The 24982-nt window shown below is 36.3% G+C and overlaps 1 protein-coding gene across 1 annotated transcript in view; it reads right to left on the bottom strand.

The window, feature by feature from the left end:
* Positions 1-12800: 12800 nt before the first annotated feature.
* Positions 12801-24982, bottom strand: part of LOC150084629 (RNA polymerase II-associated factor 1 homolog) — a 358003-nt gene continuing 345821 nt past the window's right edge. The window contains exon 13 of the mRNA XM_090376517.1: positions 12801-13290. Within this exon, the coding sequence (XP_090232643.1) occupies positions 12920-13290 (371 nt within the window). The 3' untranslated portion in view covers positions 12801-12919. The remainder of the gene's footprint in view (positions 13291-24982) is intronic.

Here is a 24982-nt window from a genome sequence, read left to right on the forward strand (position 1 = left end):
GGAATTCATGTGGATGAGCGTCTTAATTTTAATTATCATGCAAAATATGTATTTCAGAAAATAAAAGCTATAACCTTTAAAATTATTAAAATTACCAAGAGTACTTTTGGTGTAAATAAATCTATTAAATTATATTATTCTTGTATATTTATACCAATTATATGTTATACGGCAGGGGCCTGGGCATATAGAATTGGTAATTCCCTTGTTCAAAAATATCTTACTCAAGCGCAAAGATTTTTTTTTCTTCTCGCTGTAAGCAGAGCTTGTCGACCTGCCTCTTCACCTGCTCTCCAGGTCCTCAATCATCGATTGCCAATCCATTACGAAGTAATGTTACACTGTCTTTTATATATACATACCAACTAAGAAATATTGTTCAAGGTTTAGGCCAAAATGGATGTCAGATGAACTAATGAGGCATATGGCAGAGAAGAAAAATGCATGGGATACTTACAAATTAACACATGACACAGAAGCCTATGATAGATACAAGTTGATATGCAACCAAGTTACAAAGGAGGTTAGGCAGGCGAAGGCAGATTACGAGAAATCCTTGGCAAGGGATGCAAAGAAAAACAGCAAAGAGTTCTTTACTTATGTAAACTCTAGAAGGAAGGGGATGAATCAGATTGGTCCACTTGATATTGATGGGTCAACTGTTGATGATCCTGCTCAGGTAGCTAACAAACTAAATGAATATTTTGCATCGACATTCACACATGAGGAGTTATTCAGCAAGGGGAATGCCAGAGGTGTATTCAACTCTAGCAGTAAGCTACAGAATCTTGAAATAACTGGGAGTAAAGTGGAGGAGAAACTGTTGAAGATAAACACAAGAAAGGCACCCGGGGTGGATGGGATCTATCCAGTTATATTAAAGGAGGCAGCAAAGGAAGTAAGCAAACCCTTAGCCATAATTATGAGAGCTTCCTTGGACTCAGGGGAGGTACCCATAGACTGGAAATGTGCAAATGTGACCCCAATTCACAAAGGAAGATCAAAGGCTGACACAAGTAATTATAGACCTGTGAGCTTAACTTCTGTTCCAGGAAAATTAATGGAGGCACTGGTTAAAGAAGCACTGTAGGATCATTTAGACAAGACTTCAGTTATAGCTCAGACACAGCATGGTTTTGTTAAGGGGAAGTGTTGCCTGACCAACTTGATTGGATACTATGATGCAGTCACAAAAGAACTGGATGCAGGGAATAACTTTGATATTATATACTTGGATCTTAGAAAGGCTTTTGATACTGTTGCACATGGAAGACTGCTACACAAATTGGAGCAGTGTGACATTGGAGGCAAATTGCTGCTATGGATAAAGGGGTGGTTGAGGGGGAGAAGACAGAGAGTGGTAATCAATGGACACTGCTCATCGTGGACTAATGTTATTAGTGGAGTCCCTCAGGGCTCAGTGTTGGGTCCATTATTGTTTTCTGTATTTATAAATGATATTGATGATGGTATATCAAGCTTAATGTCCAAGTTTGCAGATGATACAAAGGTTGGCAGGGTTGTCAAGGACACTACTGACACTATGCTGCTGCAACAGGATCTGGAAAGGTTGAGCAGATGGGCTGAGAGGTGGCAAATGAAGTTTAACATTGACAAATGTAAAGTACTACACATGGGAAACAGCAACCCCAGAGCAACGTATCAACTCTGTGGTACTACACTGACAGTGGTAGAGAATGAAAGGGACTTGGGGGTGATTGTGCAGGCAGATATGAAGTTCTCTGAGCAGTGCAGACGGGCTGCAAGAGTAGCTCATGGAGTATTGTCAATGATATACAGGAATTTTTCCAGCAGGGATAAGGAGGTGATTATTCCATTGTATAAGGCAATGGTCAGGCCACACCTAGAGTACTGTATACAGGTCTGGAGGCCTCATTTCAAGAAGGATGTAGAGCTGCTGGAACGAGTACAGAGAAGGGCAACCAGATTAGTGAATGGAACAAAGGGGTGCTCTTACGAAGAAAGGCTTAAGTTTTGCAAATTACAGTGTCTGGAGACTAGGCACCAGCGAGGTGATCTGATAGAGGTGTATAAAGCCTTGAATGGTTTAAGCATGCTCAATGCTGATGGGATTCTTCCTCTAGCTCAGAAAAATCACCTGAGAGGGCATAAATTCAAATTGAGGAAAGACAGATGTAGGATAGACGTGCGGAAATTTGCCTTTAGCCAGCGGGTGGTTGGTTGGTGGAACAGACTGCCATCCCTTGTGGTGGAGGTTGATAGCCTAAATAAGTTTAAGGCTCAGCTGGACAGGTATTTTGAACGAACAGAGGGGTGAAGTGGAAGTGGGGTTTTTTTTTTTTTTTGGCTGATGCTGCATAAGCTTGCTTTCTTGCATCAAATGCCTCTACTAATGCTAATGCTAATATTGTAGAAGAAAAAATGTTGCTGCGGTTGTAAATGGTTTTACTTATAATACTGACTTATAAGAAAATGTAGACATTAAAAGAATGAGAAATGAATGTTGCAGAGCGTGGCAAAATACATGGTCTTATTTCTACCTTGGATAGGGAGACCTTTAGGTATTTTCCCCAGGTTTCTGATTATGATAAGAAAATGGACTGGTTCAATCCTAGGTTATATGTTACTTTTTTATATACCGGTCATGGCAGTCTTAACTCTAAATCGTTCTCATTCGGGTTAAGTAACACTCCTCTCTGCAGTTGTGGAGCTCAAGAAACTGTTGAGCACCTCGTCTTTCATTGTCCTGTGTATAATGATTTAAGACTGGATTTTCAACTTCTCACAAATGTATTCGATTGCTCTGAATTACCAAGGTTAGTTAACTGTCCTGAGTATTATGCTGCTTTCTCCACTTGTGCGGAGAAAATGCTTAAACGGAGGAAAAGAATTCTTACTCCTGAGGTGAAGTTCACTAACTTAATGTTAATTGATAGAAAAATGCCGCCGTCTGTCGGTTGGTTGATTGGAAAGACTTTACTGGGTTTTTTGAATTTTAGATGGAATAGTTTACGGCCCTTTCTATTGTTTTGGAAACCAGAAATTGTAACCATTCTTTTGAAGCATAAATCTTTGTAACGCTTTCTGGTTGTTGGGGACTGATCATTTTGATTTTTTGTGGACTGTTTCCGTTTTTGAATTCTCTTACCTGACGTACTAATCAGTCTGCTGGACTTCGAAGTTCAATGTTTATTTTGTATCATTATCATTGTACATAGCCTTTATGTATCATTGTACATAGTGCTTTAAATTGTACACTATGTATACTGTTATCCTTTAGCGGCGGATGGGGGGGGGAAACCCTGGAACCCGCAAAACTTTAATAAAATACTTTGAATACCTTTCACCTCTGACCTCTAGATAGGAGGGGTGGAGGGGACAGAAAATGTGTACCTGTTTAATTTAAGTATTCTTTCAAATAAAAAAGTAAAAAAAACTTTATTTCACCGTCTTTTTAAGCTGTCAGTAAAAAAAAAAAAAAAAAAAAAACTATTGTTTTTCGGGATGGAAAATACGGTTTGTTCAGGAAAATTTGAGTTGTTTTCGTTCAACGAGTAAGTTAATAATGTTTTAAAGGGCATCAGTACTTTGTCTATTCGTTACACAGACTAAACGAACCGTTATCTCGAATGTTTCCACAATAAGTAATTTATAGTAATCGTGTTGGATGTATTCGGTTTTAATGAAGCAAAAATAATAAATATCCAACATAGTTACTATAAATTACTTATTGCGGAAACCCTCGAGATGAAGTTATGTAAAAATTCAATTAATATTCGTAGACGATTCTTACTATCTAATGATTGGTCATTTATGCACATGCATGAAGAACAAAAAAGTACTACATAAGACAAAAAATTTTCTGGTTAACTTTTTGGGTTTGCTCTTATTCCTGTGAACATATAGTTTCGAAAAGCCTTAGTCCAACTTAAGGAATGAGGAGAATATTGCATTATATGCAGTTAAGCTTTTTTTATATCAATTTTAAATTTAGTTTTATGATGTTTTCCTTACTGGCAAGGGGGTGGTGGTTGAAACCTGGGCTGAGTTGGGCGTCCAATATTGATACCATAGAGTTGCCCCGCTACTGTTCTGTACACTGGGGAAAACGTTTAATTAATCTTATAATTAAATCGTTGTTACAAATTAATCGTTAACGCGTTGGACTAGGAGAATTGATCAAAAGAAGCCATCCTGTAGCAAAAAAAAAAAAAAAGTAATCCCTATTGCATCTCATTCGCTTTGATATATGTATTCTGTTGCAGAGTAATTTTTTTTAAACAGGACTCGTCAAAGACTAATTACTGTAGACACCCAGTTTATCTCCTCAGCTAGAGATGCAATTAGAGAGTGTATTAGTGGAAGACTAATTACAAAGAGCTATCTCTGCAGATAATTATAGATAAATCCCTTCGTACGAAGTAAATTTTTGTAAACAATAGTACATGACATCCTTTCTTCGACTAGAACCGTAGGAGAAAAGTTCCCGATATATTAGACATTTTCATAACTAAAGGGATTGGGGAAGACTATACAAATATAACATCGAGTCTAGACCTATCTTCTGATCACTCCCCAGTAGTAGCAAATTTGAGCTCGCATATCATAATCAGAGAGAAAACACCAGTTCCTCATAACAAACACACAAATTGTGAATACTTTCAAAAGCTAATAAATGAGAAAGTAAACTTAAAAATGCCTCTTAAAACATCTGATGACATTGACCAAGCTGTAGCAAACCTAACAACAATAATACAAGCTGCTTCCTGGGAAGCTACACCAGAAATAAAAACACACGGGAAAAAACAGAATTTGCCTATCATCATAAAACAAAGGATGGCACAAAAACGAAGGCTAAGACGAGTCTGGCAACTGAGCAGACACCCTGAAGACAAAAGAAATTTTAATAACGCAGCAAGAAATTTAAAAAGAATGCTCTATGCAATAAAAAATAAGTCAATTCAGGAACATTCTGGAACAGATAACTGCAACTAATGCCACTGACTATGCCTTGTGGAAAGCCACAAAAAGGATAAAACAGCCAACACAGCCAGTACCACCTATCAAAAAAACCTAACAATGACTGGGCAAAAAGTGACACACAAAAAGCCAACACTTCTGCTGAACACCTGACAAAAGTTTTCCAACCATATCCCTCTGAATCTACAGCAGAAGCGGAAGAAGAAATCCATCGTTATCTTGAAGATTCTTATCAACTGTCTCCACCTGTAAAAGCCTTCTAGCCAGCTGAAGTAAGAAGTATCATACAAAGAGAACTGAATTCTAAAAAAGCTCTGCGGTATGATTTGATTACTGGTAAAATACTCAAGGAACTACCTCCAAAAGACGTCCGAGGTCTTTAGTCCAGTCAGTTTAAGTGTGCATTTGTGAATTTATTTTGGTCTTTCTGCTATGAGGTCGGATCCCTGCAGGTTTTATTCGTTCTGGTGGTCCTTAGTGGTGTCAAATTGTTTTTCAGATTATGGGCAGCATTCTCTTCATTGCAATGGTTGTGGCTGGGGGAAGGTCTGTCCTATGCTGAAGGTCCTGAGCAAATTTTGTTAGTGCTTTGTAGCTAACTTCTTCTTCCAGTATGAGGTGTTCTTGGTTTTGTAGTGTGAATCGAATTTCAGTGATGAGCCGGCAGCATAGATCTTCATACAGGTGGCAGTGATACATGAGGCGTTCCCATGTTTCTGTTTGTCCGCAGTGGCAGAGAGGAGTGTCACTGCGTTGGGAGTCTGAATGCATCGTGTCCGGTGAGCAGGTATGTGACTAGGAGTCCTGGAGAGAGCCAGTGGGGGTATTTTGGATATACTGTCTGAATTGTTGGCATAAATTTCCGGGTGATTTCACCCTTGACTGAGTTTTCCCAGGTCTGTTGGAGATGCAGTATGAGTCAGTTCTTTTCTATTTTAGGGTTATTGGCTAAGTCAATCGTGTAGTTCAGGTAGGTGGACGTTTTTCTTTTGGTGAGGTGGTGGAGCATTCCACGACAAACGATCTCCAGGTCCAGGGGAAGGGCACCCATAAGGACCTGCAGCGCATCAGTACTGACCGTACTGCAGGCTGTGGAGATCGTTAGCAGGGTATATCTTTGTATAGTTTCGAGTTTTCTCCTGTTCACCACGTAGTACCAGACTCCGGAAGCGTATGAAATGGCCGGCAGGAATACTGTCGTGTAGAAGAGAGGGAGGGTACTTTTCCTCAAGCCCCAGTCTTTACGGATGACTCTTGCAAAAATTACAGAATAGATTCTGATTTCATTCCTCATGTGTGTCAGATGTGGTGTGAAGGACAGATTCCTATCGAGCATGGCTCCAAGATGTTTTAATTCCGTTGCAAGTTTGACGGTTTTCCCCTGAACTTTGATTTGGGGAGGCCGTCTAATACCTGGGGTCCGTCTGAGTAGGATTGAACATGTCTTGGTTGGAGAAATTGTGAGTGTTGTTGTTGTCAGCCCAGTCTTGCAGGATAGTGAGTGACTGCTCTATTTGCGGTGTTCTCTAAATTGTGCTCGGGTCTCATCAGCAAGCATTAGAATAAGATCTTCTGCATATGCCTCGTATGTGACGTTTCCAAAGTTGAGATTTAGGAAGCCGTCAATGACATTCCAAAGAAGAGGGCCTAGAACAGAACCCTGTGGGCATCCTCTGTGTATCGACCGTGATACAGAGCAGTATGAAGTAGTGACTGTGACTGACCTGTCTGAGAGGTATGTACTGATTCATTTGTATAGATTCGCTGGTAGGTTAGCCTCCCAAGGACGCTTGGCCACCAGAGGGTGTCAAACGCCCCAACAAAATCTGTTGGGATGGCGAGGAAGTACTTTCGTTTGGTTGTGGCGTTAACAATATTTTCTAATGCATCTATGGTGGAGTCCTTTTCCGAACCGACTTCGGGATTGAAGTCCTGCGTTTGAGTAGTGGGTTTCTATCCAATTTCGTAGGTGTTTCATCAGTTTGCTCAGTACAGACAGTAAGGCTATGGGGCTGTAGGACTGCGGGAGGTCCTGCCACTGTTGGATTTTTGAAGATGAGCCGAAACTTTGCTATTTTCCAGGTGTGTGGGAAATAGCCTTTTAGGTACTGGTTAAATAAGTTTTTAGTATTTTTTCTGGGACATTCTCAACTGCCTTTTTTACGATTTCGGGCTCTACTAAGTCTGCGCCTGGTGATTTCCTGTTTATTAGTTTGGCGGCTGCAATGTCCAGTTCGATCCTGGTAAAGGGCTCTTCCTCTTCGATTGTCGTGTAGGTACTATTTCTTAGGCAGAAAGATGTTTGTTCTGGGGTGGTTGGGTCCAGGTGTTTCTGGAACATGGCATCTAGGACATTGGATTCCTGCCACGTTTTGGTGTACCCCCCCTTCTGGCTTCTTGGTTGCGGGTATGACTTTGCCTCTGTTGTGTGTTATTTGGTTTTTAGGAGCATTAGCAACTAAGGCCATATTGCTCCGGGAATATGCGGTGGTCATTCCCTGACCTTTCCGCATCCTCTGTATTTGGTGGTGACGGGCTCGAACCCCAGTCTAATCAAGAAGCATGTGCTACGCACTGCTGCTCCTTCCCACCTGGCTACAGAGGCGGCACTTTGCCTCTGGGGAGTTTATTTGTGGTCACTCCGTAGACCACTCCCCAGGGGTTGTTTCCAACTGTGAATATTAGGTGCTCCCAGGAGAGTTGTTTTCGTTTACGGATCTTTGCTGTATATTGATTCCTGGCTGTGCAGTACTGTTTCACCTCTGCTGCAGGCGAGCTACGCATGGCACGGTCAAAATTTTTTCGGCAGATGTTTGCCTCACGTCTGAGTTGTAATTCTGGAAACCACCAGGGAACAGTTCCCGGGGTAGTTTTTTTCCCGCTTTATGGAATTGTTTGCTGCAAGCAATTTTAGCTTGGTGTCTATCTGGGTCTAGTCCTTCTGTGTCAAGTGCTTGAGCAGCTGTATGTAATGACTCCTGGAAGAGAGGCCAGTCTGTCTTCTCAACAGCAACATGGCACTATAGAAGTGCACAGAGTTGTCAATTTTATTAACAATTGTCTGTAAACAAAAAAATATTGCTCGGCTGTGTTCTTAGACATCAGCCAGGCATTTGACAAAAGTTTGGCATGCAAGATTACTATACAAACCGAAGCATGTACTACCTCGCCAACTATATATAATTATTCATACCTCACGGAAAGATATTACCAAGTGAAACTTAAAAAACCTATTATATTTAGGCCACTCGAATAATTAAATTCATCATCAGCCATGCTGTCTTATGTCTGTTAATTGCGTGTGTTCTACGGTCGATTTGTCTGTTTGCTGGACGAAAAAAACCTTGCTATCTACGCCCGAGACCGACTAACTTAACCACGGAATGAAAAAAACCCAATTAAAGTTTCTCGCGTCATCGAAGAGATTCGAGCTCTGGCCTTTTCCACCCGGTGTGGGGAGGATAGTATTGATACCACTGTGCTACCGCGCAGACAGTGAGACTTGGATTTGTGTATATGTAAGGGCCACACCTAGAACGTTTGTTCAACTTTGCCTCGTAAGAACAAATCCAGTTATATCCAATACTCTCTGGAGTGCCACAGGGGAGAGTCTTGTGGCCAGTATTGTATACACTGTAAAGACGCTGACCTCCCAGTTAACGATAACACCTTAGTAGCAACATTTGCTGATGACACAGCTGAACTTGTAACCGATGAAAATACAATAATTGCAACACAAAGGTTACAAGAACAGCTTAACCAGACATAAGCTTGACAAAAAAAAAATGGTGCATGAAAACCAATGAGATGAAATCTACTCATGTTACATTTACAATGAGACAATAAACATGCCTACCAGTGAAATTAAATGGACATGCCTTACCACAAGCAAATGATGCAAAGTACCTTGGCATCCATCTAGATAGACACTTAAATTGAAGAAAGCACATTTGGACAAAGAGGAAACAACTTGGGCTAAAGGCTAGCAAGTTGTATTGGCTAATTGGAAGAGTTTCTAAGTTAACACTGGCAAACAAACTACTTATATACAAAGTCATAATGAAACCTGCGTGGACTTATGGCATCCAGCTTTTGGGTTCAGCCAGCACCTCAAATATAGAAATACTACACTTTCAATCCAAGATGCTGAAAACCATTTCCAACTCGTCCTGGTATGTCACCAATAAAATGATACATAGAGACCTGGACATGCCAACGGTAAAAGAAGAAATATTCAATCACAGTGAGAAATACCAAGAACGACTAGAAGTGCATCCAAATTACCTGGCGATGAACATTTTGGATAACAACGAAGTTCCCAGAAGACTAAAATGCCAACATTCGCTGTAGTGCTCATTGTTTTAATTAAACTAATATATTCAGTGTCAATGCAATAGAAGTGTCATGCTGGACGTCTCCTTCACTCAAGACAATCCTACTGACACTTGACATCAGATTTACTTAATTTTTGTTATCTCGAACAGATTGTAAATGTGCATTATAGTAAAAAAAAAACAAAAAAAACAAAAAAAAAAAACACCGTGGTTCTCAATTGGGGATAGCGTACCCCTAGGTGTATCTCGGGTGGTACCTAGGGTTTGCATCCAAAATAACAGATTTTCTTGTGCTTGATTTTTAGTAAAATATTTGTCCGCTAATTGCAAAATTTTACTGATTTTACCGTGTACAGTATTTATTTCTGATGCCCTAGAATTTGATAGGAGAAACTAAATCAAAACTAAACTGTCCGGCCAATCATACTGCGGAAGTGAAGTCACGTGATGCTTCCATAAATCACTTCTCATTTCAAGTACATTTTTGTCTAGTTTAGCCCTTAGCAATTTTTACCATCCTAAGCAGGGGCGGATTAAGGTCGGTTGAGGCCCTGGGCACAGAAGAAAATATTGGGCCCCTTAAAAAAAAAGAGACAGGGAAAATAAAAATACATGTTAACCATTTTTTAAAATAAATAAAAAATATTATGTACTATTAATGTTTTATTTCCAATAAAATTTGAATATATGTATAATATAATTAATAATAGCATAATAATAATCACAAAGTTTTGAACTAATAGTTGAACATATTAGTTTAACTATTAGTTGAACTAATTTGTTGGGGTTTTGCGTGGACCCTTAAGAAGTCGGGGCCCAGGGTGCGCATCTGCCGTTAAATCCGCCTCTGGTCCCAAGTGTAACTTCTAGTCGATGCAAGGTTGTCATGTGCTGTTGTTTACAAAAATTTACTTTGTAAATTGTAACTAATATACTGTGCTTAACCAATGGTACCTTATACTCCCCACAGTTAATACTCTGGGACGACCACATGGTCAGAGGAGTTCACAAGGTAGAGACGCTCGGCTACGGTGGCCTAGCATAATTAATGTATGTAATTAGTAGAGATCGCATTATAGGCACTAAAATTTTTACATTTATTACAATTAATTGAACCACAATTTCTTTGTATTCGACATGTTAAAGTAATAAAACCGTTTATGAAAAGTTTTAACATCTTTTTAAAAAGTTTTCCATTCAAAGTCACATCTGAAATAATTACAAGACACAATACCACATTTCTCAAACTGTTCCATTATACATTTGTGACGAAAGTCCAAAACTGTGGAGCGCGACCCCTAGAGGGGTCGATGGATAAAATAAAGGGGTCACGGAAATTTTAAATAAATTTATTTTTTTGTGCACGTATAACATTTAAAATAATATATATTTTTAATAGAATGCCTTCCCAGTCTATTCCATTTCTTAAACCCCACCCACCCCACTTCAGCTGAGGTGCAGCTCTTTGGATTTTTTTTTCTTTAATTAAATCAAAAATGGCTTCACTCAAAAAAGGTTGCTGTCCCCTGACCTATGGAGAAGACTATTGTTACTTATTCTCAGCAGATACCACACACAGATGGGTACCCTGTTGTTGCAATAGTGACAACCAAGTTATGAAGTGTAACCCCACAATATGAGAGATGCCTGATTGTGTGTGCATCATTTAATCTAAAATATATTCCTTGGTTAAATGCCTAAGAGTATGAAGGAGTTTAATTATGCATGGATAGTAAGTAATGCACACATCACTTCTACTACCAAGGTAGTTTTCATGCATTGCTTTTATTGTATCTCATATTGTGAATAGTTTCACAATGCAAGGTCTTCTTCACCTTCATTGTGAAGGTGAAGAAGACAATGAAGGTGAAGATATTCAATATCTTCACCTTCATTGTGAAGATATTCACAATAGGAGATACAATTAAAATGATGCATTTAAACTATTTTGGTAGTAGAAGTGATGTGTGCGCAGTACCCGTGCATAATTAAACTCTTTCATACTCTTAAGCATTTAGCCAAGGAATATATTTTATGCTTCAGATTGATGAAACATTCGGCATGGATTTGTCATATCATTCTAAAGTGCCAAGGACAAATATTTGTCAAATTTTTATCTTTGTGAAAACAAATCACAAGCTTTTTTGAGGAACTGAATCAACAGTGCAAATTGTCAGAAGTGGAATTCTGCAGAGATATTGCATTTTTGTGCAATATCATATAAAAGCAAAATGATCTGAATATTTTTGCAAGGTAAAATCAAATGTATATATAATATATGGCTTAAAATTCAAGCATTTTGAAAAAGCTGACCCTTTTCTAAACCTTGCTTACCCAATTGGAACTTTCAACTGAACACTTTCCTAAACTGGCAAAAGTAATTAATGAACAGGATACAAACAAATCATTAAGGAAAACACAGCTGTTCTAGACTCCCTGATTGAGGAATACAATGAAAGGTTGCTGATTTTGAGAAACATGATCTCACAATGAAACTAGCTTTCCAACCATACCCGATTGATGTCTCCAAAGCACTCGATGGCTTACAGATGGAATTAATTTAGCTCTCAGAAGATAATATTCTGAAGTCTATTTGACGCAAAGAAGGATCCTCTTCAAATATGGAAAAATACTGTTGAAAACCCAAATCTACGTCAACATGCTCACCGAATGCTATCTTCTTTTGGCACAACCTACTATTGGGAATCAACATTTTCATATATGACACAAATTAAAACAAGCTTGAGATCTCAGATGACGGACCAATTAAAACTATGCTCAATGACGTTGGAATCAAATATCACCCTACTATCTAGCATTAAGCTGTTGCAAAAAAAGTCATTAAATGGTTTGTTGTCTAAGTTCATCCATTTTTATTTTTGTTATCTGCTAACTTTTGTTTAAATTCCTCATACACTAACAGGCTGTAAATATGACTACAAGAATATATTTTTTGCATATATTTAACTCTCAGCATGCAGTCTAATTGTATCTTGGTTAAATAAAATATGGCCTTCCAATGTAAAAAAGGTTCCCCACCCCTGGTATAGTCATCACTTTTTAATTGATCATCACTTGGAGGGGATTTTTTAAGTCAAATGAAGAAGTTCACTTCCTTGCATCATTTAGCCAACTAATACTAAAGCAAAAATTTAAATTCAGTTGAGTAAACAATGAGGTTTAGTGGGTGTCTTTCTTATATCAGTTTCCTAAAGGTATTGCCTGTGGGCTAAAGGAAAACAAATTTAGGGCAGTATTTAAATGGCATCTGGCATCATTATGATACAGCAATATGGTTGATCTTTTCTGCACAAAAAAAGACTGACTATTGCAGGGCACATGAAACCATATTAATTTCATGTGCCTACTATTAACATGTGTTCCTACTTTGCAGGGAGTGTTTTTTTTTTTTTTTTTTTTTTTTTTGAAACCTGGTATAAAATCCTTTTGTTCCATATTTAATTAAGAAATATTATAGCAAAATATTTAAAAAATGAAATTCAATTCTGTAATGATAAATGCCAATAACCTTTAATTTACAGTATAAAACAAACAGCATGGAGAAAGGGGGATGAGCTATTTACATGACATATGGCACTAATGCTCTGTCTAATATAAAATATTCAGTCGCTATCACTATCACTACCAAAGATTTCCTCTTCATCTCTTCTCTTCTGCATTTCCTCTTCTTCTGCTTCACTCTCACTAGAAGATGAGGCTGATACTTTTTCACTACTGCTACTGCCAGGTGATCTAGCACTGGACTGTTCATTTTCTTTGTCACTATGCTTATCTTCTTCCTCATCCTCTTCGTCATCCTCTCCTCCAGCCACAACTTCCTCCTCCTCCTCCCCTGCAGCCTCCTCCTCTTCCTCTTCTTCCTCCTCTACTACTTCGTCTTGTTCACCCTCCTCTACCCTTTCATTCTGTTCTTCAATGTCCTCTTCTTTATCTTCCTCCTGCTTTTCATTTTCACTCTGTATGGATTCCTCATCTGAAATTGTTTTATAAAAATGTTAGTAAATGTAATTATTAACTGTGCAATTAAAGACAAATTATCCTCTTCATACATAAATTTACATTTTTCAAGATCATTTTACATATGATAAAGCACTTTAAATGAAAAAATTATTTTAAAATCTTTCTGTATATGCTACCATCTCTTATTTGTGTGTTCATGTTAATAGTAGACACAGTTCTAGCAGATGGCAGCACAAAAACTGTTTGAAAATCAAAGTAGGAGACTGCACCTGTTGGCCACTGTTTTCCAATTTGGGGTTTAAAAAAAGCAGAAAAATTCTCAAGAAATCAGACTTAGAAATTAATGAAGCTGAATAAAATTACAGAATAGATATAGAGGATATTACTGAAGTAAAAAATAACCACTTTTTTTTTTTTTTGGCATTTTCACTATAATGTTAAGAAGTCAGGTCAGAATAAGAAGAAAATAATATTCAAAAGCATTCAAGTAAAGTTTGCATTTTTTTTTTTTTTTTGAAATTCTGCAAAGAAATTCATTCCACAGCACAGCACTGCACACAAACATGTGGTGCTGGATTTTTAGTCCACTTGAAGGGAAACTACCATATGTTTAAAACTTTTTCCTTACAATTTGACAAGTGACTTCACCGGTGGCCGAATAATTCAGTCATAGTGAGAAGAAAGCCCAAAAATATTTCTGCCCTTGTTAATTCAGATCAACTGAATTCTGAGTTAAAAATGTTAAGCAGTGAATAAAATTAGCTCAAACATTGAATATGCTGCATCTGTCAACCAAGTCATATGATTTTCACTCATGTATAAAAATTAACTTTTGGGAATATACATGCTTGTAACTGATAAAGACAAACTTTAGATTTTATTACATGAAACACTAATTAAACATATACTCAATATTAATAAAAATAGTAATGAACAGTAATCTTCTGTTTTCCCCAGAAGTTTGTTTATTTGGTTTTTAAGAGCATTAGCAACTAAGGCCATATTGCTCCAGGGATATGCAGTGGTCATTCCCTGGTCTAATCAAGAAGCATGTGTTACATACTGCTGCTCCTGCCTATGGAGGTGCCTCCCCAGAAGTGGTTATAATGGGTGAATGCGAGGCGATTTCCCCCCCCTCTCCTCCCACAGGAGTACAGGTAGCTCCTGCTTAATCCTGATAATTCGTTCCGGAAATACAGAGTGCCTCATTCCCATAAGGTAACATATGTATTTGTGAGTTGCGGTCAGTGCCATAGGCTATTTCCTAATCAATAATAAACGGTAGTGAAAAGATGCACAAATGTTGGTCAAAATATTTAATATTCAATATTCTGCATTGCATACGTATATAATTATGTGGTAACTATTTACGTATCAAAATTAAACTTAAAATTCCAATTAAAACCATGAATTTAATTGATCAAAATTGATTTTAATTAATTAATTTAATCATGAAAAATGTGTCGATTTTGCCCTCTTCCTGGTAAACTAAAAGGGGTTTTAATTTTAAATCCCTACAGCGTTACCACCCAACAATAAAGTCAATTGGTCCTTTGCTGCTTTGAAACCTGGCATGTTTTTTTCTTTTAGGCAATCGTTTCCAAAAAAATCCTGCTTCATCTATGTTAAAAACTTGTTGAGAAGTATAACACAATACCTCTTCAATAATTTTAACAAGTTCTTTTTTGAAAGTTTCAGCTCCTTGATCTGCACATGTGGCTTCTCCCTGGATTTTAAATCTATTCAACCAGCCCTTACTAGTTTTGAATGGTTCCACATTTTTTTTTTTTTTTTTTTTTCTAGGTGAGTTTTCTTCAGATAGGCTAACTTCTCTTTTTTTTATAATATTTAACTTAACTGAATTCTGCATTGGATATTATCTTCAATAAAATTAGTTAAAGTCTCTCCATTTCAATTCTAATAGCCATCCTAGTTGCTTGCAGTGGAACAGCTGTCTTTCCTGCTGCTAAAATTAATTCTTTATTTTTTATAATTGTTCTTACAGTTAAACTTGCCAGTCGTAAATCATGGCACACATCCACTTGTCGATGACCAGAATCGATTTGATTTGCTTCAAAATGTCTTAATTTAATTTTCAAATTCAGTCTTTTTTTAATTCAGTCTTAATTTAATTTTCAAATTCAGTCTCTTACATTTATAGTCTTCTTACTGTGTCCAGACGTTGCTTTTTCATTCTTATCCACCATTATTAACTCTTCAAAAATGTAACTGCATTGGTTGCATTAATTATGATTCAATGTTTGAGTAAACTGTCCATTATGCACTATGTCTATTACAGTACTGAGTGATGACTAGACTTCAGATAAATGCTATAACGCAAGCAATATACTTGATCATTTTTTTTTTTAAATGTTGATCTCAGAACTACATAACAAGTCACTGTACTGCAATTAAATTAGCGTGTGAGAAAATTTCACTGAGCGTGGGAAAATTTCTCAAGTCGGTGTGGGAACCATTTTAATGCTGTTTTGTTATTCATTTTCAAGCTATCGACTCCATCAAATGAAACGATTTCGTTAAATATGCCAAAAATGCATCTTTAAAACAGTGTTATAGTGATTTGTGTCAGATACGGGTTATGATATAAGAATAGTGTTATAATGAATCAGCGTAAAGCAAACCACCTTATAACGAGGGCCTGCTGTATAACGTATTCTTTTTTTGATGTATGCATTGTACTTTATTTCATATATACTTCACAGCAGGTAAAATAAAGTGCGGTATAATATTATCTTTCGCAATGAGAGAAAAGGCAATACAACTGTAACTTGTTTTCATTCCAAAATCCAGCAGGAGTTGGATATTTACACTATTTACATATACTGCCATGAAAGAATGTGCAGCCCACTGTTAACTGTTGTTCTGGCCATAGTGAGTATAAATGTTATTTAAAATTTCTTTTCAGAAATTTCCTGGTTATAATAATCATGCACTGTGGTACCACACATTTTACTTTAAAGAAAAAAAAAGCAGGTATGGTGTTTGTATAAACAGTATACAGGAATACCTCACATAGCGTGGTTAATTCGTGCCAAAAAAAAAAATATGCTGATCGAGGTATTATTATTAATATGTATTTTAATGCGTTCTGACAATTTGATTGTATGGGTCGAGTTGCAAAAATATATAAGTGTTTACTATAAATTGATGCACATGAAATTCTTGCAAAAAAAAAAAAAAAAAAAAAAAAAAAAGAAACTAAAATGATAAAAATGAAAAATACTAATAAATACAGTACAAATGATTTTTATTGCAGTATGTACATACCAAAAGAATACAAGCGAAGTATGTACTGTATTTTTATTTCGAAAAATAACTGATCAGCTTAGTTTGCAGAGTTTTTTTTTTTTTTCTTTTTATTTGTATACATCTCTTTATAACATCGAATGTCATTTTGCAACGCCTGCCTTACTTTCATACCTTGTTCGATGTTTGGATCTAGAAGAACACTCGGCGCCATTCATTTGTGTATAAAGGTGTAATGTTTTTAAAAAATAATCTTTAATAAAAATACACAGCGAAAAATATTTGTACAGCTTATGCACAATCAACGATCTCACCGCTCGGAATCTATAGTGTTTACTAATCTATCAAAGTCCGTATATAATGGGAGTTGTGACAACAGTCAGTGTGGCCTTGAGTCCATAACGCACTGGCCTATGTGCTGGGTAATGCAGTTAATTTTTTTTTTTTCAATTTGTAAACTGCACTATAGCGAAACCCCCGCTATGCGAGGTATTCCTGTACATAAAAAAAATAATATTAGTAAAATAATAAGAGGAGTTTACCTCAATATAGTACGTAGAACACTTCTGTATGATACCCTCCAGAAATTAAAACGGAAAAAACGAAAAAATCGACAACTTACCGGTACATTAGAGTAAATTATAAATAATTAAATAATCAATTTAAAACAATTAAAAATCAAATTAACGCAATTAAAAGATTCTAACGAAAATATTCAAAACGATTTTCCTTCCTGAAGCTGACAACGCTTTTCGACCATATGTTGTGATCACAGGAATGAAAATTACCGAATCCAGTTAAACCTGAAACTTAAATAGTAATTATTTGTCTTCATGCAAGCGCGTAAAGGTCCACACATCGGAGATCAAATATGGCCACCGAACATTAACAGAATTCTCGTGTAATTTAATTTCAACAGTTTCTGCAATATTCGTGTAAATCAACATGAAGCCTCAGTTCGTGCTTTTCGTTCAGCAGCGTCGGAATTAGCTTTTCATGCCATTAACGAAAAACATACTTTTTTATTTAATGAGGCCAAAATACTTAACGTTCAACATAATTATACGCGACTATTTATTGCAGAAACCGTTGAAATTAAATTACACGAGAATTCTGTTAATGTTCGGCGGCCATATTTGATCTCCGATGCGTGGACCTTTACACGCATGCGCGAAGACAAATAATCACTATTTAAGTTTCAGGTTTAACCGGATTCGGTAATTTTCGTTAGAATCTTTTAATTGCATTAATTTGATTTTTAATTGTTTTAAATTTATTTGAATTGTGTTAAATTGATTATTTAATTATTTATAATTTACTCTAATGTACCGGTAAGTTGTCGATTTTTTTCGTTTTAATTTCTGGAGGGTATCATACGGAAGTGTTCTACGTACTATATTGAGGTAAACTCTTCTTATTATTTTACTAATATTATTATCAACGTAGAACATATTGAGTATTACAGCTCTGATTCATACTATAAAAAAAAATAAATGTTGCAAGTATTCCATTTTAATTTTCACTTTCAAATTTTTTTTTTTTATCCTGTGGAGTTGCCAAAGCTGAGGAAAAGTTCATAAATATGCATTATTTTCTAAACTTCTCCACACAATTTTTAACAATATAACTTATCTCTATCTGCATTTAATAAATAAATTTTCTGTTTATACTCTACAATGACCACATAAGGAAGTTTCATAAGATAGGGATAATACAAGAACATAATCGTATTTAGTGATCATGTGGGCTTGATCCTATACTTCTGTTCCTCATACTTGGCTAGGGTATTGCTTATCTCATCATTCATAATAGTAATTCTTATTTGTAATTAATAATCACATTAATATTTATTACATCTCCATAATTAACTGATATTATTTTAAATAAAACTTATATGTCAGATATAAATGTACTACATTGCTTGTTGAGAGGAAATGCCTTGTGTTTATGCACATACTGTGTAAATTTTATGGGCCAAAATGTTATTGATTATGTTCTCACTGTCTCCTATTATTAAAAGCAAAACAAAATTTCATGCCAAGCAAAAGCAAAATTTAATTTCATGTGTACAGCTACCCACTGCATACTTCTATAATTATCACAATCCTTCTAGAGTTGTTTAGTAATACTGTCTTAATGAGGAAACAACCATAAGTATTAAAGGAAAATAGCGCATATTTCAAAAAGAAAGAAACAACAAAACATTACATTTTACCCACTGACTCATATAACTGGTCTGCACACATTATTGATGTTTTCAAAATTCATGGTGTTTCTGCACGTACTTTCAACCCAGTGATGGTGCATGTCATGCAGCAAATACAGTAAGTGCCGGTTTTAGTGATCACTGATTGTCAGAATCAGCCACTTTATAGAATCAAATTTTAAAGAACTAATTGAAATCAATAAAATGCACTATACTTTCATCAATTTTGAATGCCTCTGTGATATTTTTTTAATGCACATTTCTTGAGGTCACAACCATAAAACAATAAAAAAAAAAAAAAAAAAAAAATGCAGTTTTTGGTTTATTGGGCTTTTTTATGTGCACATTCTGTTAGAAACGGGTAGTAAACGCAATCTTATTGCATTTGCAATAATACCGATTGCTGGAATTCGTTGTGTTTTCACGTTATTATGGTGAAATGCGTTCTTCATTCTTATATCCAAACTTCGTAAACTTTACTCCATATCTTACTTACATGTCTTGTGCAAATAATTGATTGTTGCTTATCTCTTTTACTGCCCAAAAAAATGCCAGTGAACAGAAAGAGAGTGAATTTGAGTGTAAAAGATAAGTTATGAATTAAAGAAACATACAACAAATTAAACTTAAGTAATAAGTTTCAAAGGGAAGCAGCAGTAAAATTAGAAGCCTGTCATCTTTATAGAAATTATTAAAATCATGTCACACATTAAACACATGTGATAAGTGAAACCATGAAGGGAAATGCCAAACAGTAAGTGAAGCTCTGTTCGTTTCAAACGTGCCATCTCATTTAATGCACCAATCAATCATAACATATTTCTTCAAAAAGTTAATAATCGTTGCTGAAAATTGCATGAAGAGTTTAAGGCGACAGACAGATGGCCGGCTGACAAGATGGAATGAGAGGCACGATATTGTTTACAAAAAACTTCATGGAGAAAAACAGGATTCTGATGATTCTGCAGCTGCAAACTGGTTGAAAACATCTTGGCAAACTGTGTTAAGCACTTATATAATCCTAAAGACATTTTTAATACAGATGAAACAGGGTTGTACTACAGGGCTACCCCAGATTTTTTCACAATTTTTAAAAATTCCTCGGCATCTGCAGGAAAGAAGATCAAAGACAGGATTACAGTTCTTTTAACCTGCAACATGATGAGAAAAATCAAGATAAAGCCGTTAGTTATAGACAAGAATAATCGCCTAGATGTTTTAAAGGAGTAAAACAGCCGCGTGCTGAATATGCCAATAATGCCAACTCTTGGATGACATCTTCTTTATTTGAAGATTATCTGCATAAATGGGATTTGCAATTGGATAAGAAAAACAAAAAAATTGCACTTGTTTTGGATAACTGCCCAGCTCATCCAAAGTTGACTTTCAAAAACATTGACCTTCGAATACCATATTGCTGATTCAACGTCTCAACCAAGGAATAATAAAAACCTTTAAGACCTCTTATAGATTGAATACAAGGCAAAGAATCATCCAGTGTATAGATGATGGTTTGGGAACGTAATCCGACATCGCAAAGCAGATCTAGATGCATTTCATATGACATGAGTGCCTGGAATGAAGTTTTCGAAACCTGCATTAGCAACTGTTTCAAAAAATGTGGATTAATTATTCATGATGGGCAAGTCAGGAAACTGATTACGTTGTACAGCTTGAAGATATGGGGGAACAGGAGTTTAATGATTGGGTGGGCATAGGTAGTGATCTACAAGTTACTACAGTTTTAACAGATGAAAAAATTGCCCAGTCAGATATTGATAATTTTGCCAAAGAGGAGGAAAATGAAGATGAACCCGAACAAATTCCAGTTACAAAATGGCAAACTTGTGATAATCATTTCTTAAATGTATTTGATCTTCTTCTTCTTCTAAGTTTACATTTTTGATATATCATTCTAGCTTTATTGGTTTCTTTGTGTAGAGTTATCTACTGTGGAGTCCACCACTCAACAGGCATACATTTAGTTTGACAATGCCTCATTGCAACTGTAGAGGCATTACATAATCAACCATGCACCAGCTGAACTGCTGCAGGGTGAAACAGATTCCAGTTAGTAGTATGGACAGAGAATCATCGCAATTGACCTTGCATATACCTAATTTGACAAGTAATCTTTTCCATTATCTCAAACCTGATCACTGGAGACCCAGTCAGGCTCAATGTTCCAGCTCGTTATGTGTCTGGACCCTCTTATAGTTGAAAGTGTGATATCAATGTTTGAATCTCCATTCACTGTCCAAAATGTGCTATGCTCCAACCTGTACGAGATTATTTCCTCCAGTAGACATCCTCTGTGATCAGTATACCTGTTATATCATAAAGTATTTTTGGAATTGGAGTCCAAGCACAAAATTACTGTTTGTCCTTTCAGATAAAGTAGACTCTCGATTTTCCGGGATAGATGGTAAAAAACAAATCCCGGATAATCCAAAAATACAGAAGTCCCCGACATACGTAAGAGATACGTTCCAGGACTTCTTACTTCGTAGAGTTTTACGTAACTCGGGAATGACTAGTAACGTATTGCTACTATATTATTATTGACAAATCTGAATTCAGTTTTTTTTTTTTGATTTGGTAGTTGTTGGCGCATCGGCTTCTGTGGCCATATTGCACCACCCAAAGTTTTTGCAGTACTTTGATCCAAGCCCGAGGCGGGAATCAAACCCGCGACCTTTGGGTTGCCGGGCAGGTACTTTACCCACTCGGCTAGCCCGGTCGGCTCTGAATTCAGTGCGATACTTGTTAATGTTTGACTATTTTCATACATTCTTATTAGTTTAATTTTCTGATCCAAATCGATCGGTTTCCTTTTGTTGGTAAATGTACTTGTACCACTGTCACTTATTCTCTCAGTCAGCACCATGATAATGGGAAAAATGAAATTTTCTGTAAAGAACTTCACAGGGTTAAGGCGAAAACTCAATATTATCACCCCGCACGAACTCACATTTTACTAAAGCACATTTCTGGAGGCCAACAAAAAACAATAAAAACAATTTGTACTTTCCGTTTTATCTGGCATTTCTGTTAGCGCAATCTATTATAAACGGGCTAGTAAACTCAATCTAATTGAATTTGCGATAATACCAATAGCTGGAATTCTGCGGGCTTTTACGTTATTATGGTGAAATGTGTGCCCCCTTCACTGAAATCTTCAGTCATATAAAAAAAAAAAAAACAAAAACCATAAATAATTGTAAGAATCTTACCTCCCCCCCCCCATTGTTACTCCAAACTCACTTGTGCAATTTGTGTGTGCCGTGATTGATTGCTTATTATTATTATTTTTTGTTGTTTTAAATTTTACGATTCTAAAAAAAAAAAAAAATTGAGTGAAAACAAATTTATGTAAATTTGTAGTTGCGTAAGTCAGGGATTTACTGTATCGAAAAATGTTCAGCAACCTACGTAAAAAATATGGCGATAGATAAAAAAACTTACCACATACTACTTGTGTGTTCAATACGATGCTTCCCTTTATTTTTTATGATGTCGGTATGGTTTGGTCACCAACATTATAATGGTTCATTAGAGATTTAACGGCTGCACCATTTTCAAACTTTTGAATAATTTCAAGTACAGTATTTAAAAAAAATTGACATCTCTGACATAAATAACGAAACAAAATTTGTCTTTTTGCGTTTCGACGAAACACAACAATCAATGCGATGCACTAAAACAAACGAAACATTTCTTCTCTCGTCCCCCCCCCAAACGGCGGGTGTGAAGACAGCTGCCGTTGCAAGATAATAGGTACACTAATCTCCCGATGACAACTTATAATGCCGCTTGTTGCTTATCTACAACTTGCAAAATATCTGTTTATACCTATTCTAGTTATTACTTGAATTTTATGATTTCTGTTGAATTTTTTTTTTTGTTTTTTTAATTTGGAGTTTTGAAGTGTCCCAGTTAATCTGATCTCGGTAAATCGAGAGTCTGCTGTATTCCCACTTAGATTACATGGAACGTCTGTTCCATGTAATCTAAGTGGGTTCAATACCTGCACCATGCTGGAAGTATAGGCGCCTCCATAGCCAGGTGGGCAGGAGCAGCAGTGCGTAGCACAGGCTTCTTGATTAGACCGGGGTTCGAGCCCGTGACCACCAAATACGGTGGATGCGGAAAGGTCAGGTAATGACCACTGCATATCCCCGGAGCAATATGGCTTTAGTTACTAATGCTCCTAAAAACCAAATAACAAACAAACTACAAACAGATGGAAGTATATGGACACAAAGCAGAATTTTACATCCTCACTTTCAATGCAGACACATTCACCATGAGAATTACAAAACAGATGCAGTCTAGTCACATCTAAATTATGATTGTGGCCTGCAGGTTATGCTCACTGCATGACAATTTTTATAGACAGAGAAAACCCCACAAGTTTTTCTTTAATTTCTTTAAGGTCCTTGAATGCATGAATTCTTTGGCAACTGTTTTGTTCCATTCTGAATATCAGATATGTCCATTCGTTCAATTACAGCAGAGCATTGAAAATCCGAATGTCAATAATCCGAATGAGTCAGCATTTTTTTTTTTTTAATGCTGGTGCCATAAAATAACTACAGTAAGTGCACTGGTTTTTGTGATCACGTTTGTTAAATGAATTTCGATTTTATTAAACAGCGATTGTAATAAGCAAAAAATCAGAGGAATATGATCCATAGGCTATAAAGCACAAATTTATACTTTTATTTTACCTTACCAATTAATGAAATTAAATGATTACTTAATTAATATACATACAGTACTAACTAAACATAACACTTTGTAACCTGATATTTCTGTTCACTGACATTTTGGGGGAAGGGTTGTAAAATCTAAAACAGTAAAAAAAAGACAAGCGCCAATCAATAACAAAAGAGGGCATGCAGACACTGCAGCATGATATGCAGTGAGATATGGAGTAAAAACTTTACAAAGTTTAGATATAGGCATGAAGAGATTCTGAACATTTACAGTTTCATTTTACTGTACTTATGGTGGTCGTCTTCATCTTTTAAAAGGACGTAGAAATTTTTAACAAATAAATCAAAGATTAGGATTTTAAAGACTTTCAAAGGATGAAAGTCAATCTTAGCAAAATTTTATGATGTTCGAAAGTCCACCATAAAAGAAATTATAAACAACAAGGAAAAAATTTTTAAAGTTTGCATTGAAACTTGATTCAGATGATGGTGCAAAAAAAAAAAAAACCACCACGAGAACAGCTAATGACCCATCCCTCGAAGATGCTGTTTGTTGTTCTTGTAATTCTTGTAGTTTGTTCTTGTTCTGGGCTGAAATTTTTGTTTCAATCGTCAACTTGTGGGGACATGTGGATATGAGTCTTTTCACACCACTTACTTCTTTGAAGTTAATATCACGGATTAAATGCCATTCACCATCCATTATAGAAAGATCTAAAGCTACATTTTGCTTCACTCTTTCAAGTGACCCAGCATCATGTGTATTGTATCATGCTTGTATTCCTCTTTATCCCACGTGACTTACTCTCACTCATATCAGCAGTTGCTACCAAACTGTCCTGCCCCACATTTACCAGTTTATTTCTCTTCTTAGAAGTCAATCCCTGAGAATCAACATTATCATCATAGGCTCTATCTTGAGAAGCCTATGGACTATCGTCCAGTGTAGCCCCAGAGACTACTTCCTCCTAATCTTTATCTAGTACTAGCACATCAATGTCAGCACCGAGGTCTGATTTGTTCCCTAATTGACTGACAATTTTTTCAACCAAATTGCTATTTTCGAAATCTTCCTTCCATTTATACTTCAATTTTCTCTTTGCTTTTTTTTCTTTTTCAACCCCCTTTCCATAATCCCCTTCTGACTTACTCTTACCAGAATTAGGAGTTCCCACTGAACTATTCTGCACCATATTCACAAAATTCTTTCCCTTTTTAGAAGTCAATTCCTGAATATCAACATCATCATAGGATCTGTCATGAGTAGACAATGGGCTATCCTCCATAGCAGCCCCAGAGACCACCCTTCTCCCAATCCTTACACATTTGCATCTCAATATCAGCATTGTGCTTCGATTTGTTCCCTAATTAACCACCAATTTTTTCCCCTGAACCCCTAGTCCTGAAATCTTCCTTCCATTTGTACTCCAAGTTTCTCTTTGCCTTTTCTTTTTTTAACACCTTTTTCTTCACCTCTTCAGCACTTGCATCTAAATGCTTAGTATTTATCTGTT

Source organism: Mastigoproctus giganteus, chromosome 6, assembly GCF_048544385.1.
Source record: "Mastigoproctus giganteus isolate SK-2022 chromosome 6, ASM4854438v1, whole genome shotgun sequence".
Lineage (NCBI taxonomy): Eukaryota > Metazoa > Arthropoda > Arachnida > Uropygi > Thelyphonidae > Mastigoproctus > Mastigoproctus giganteus.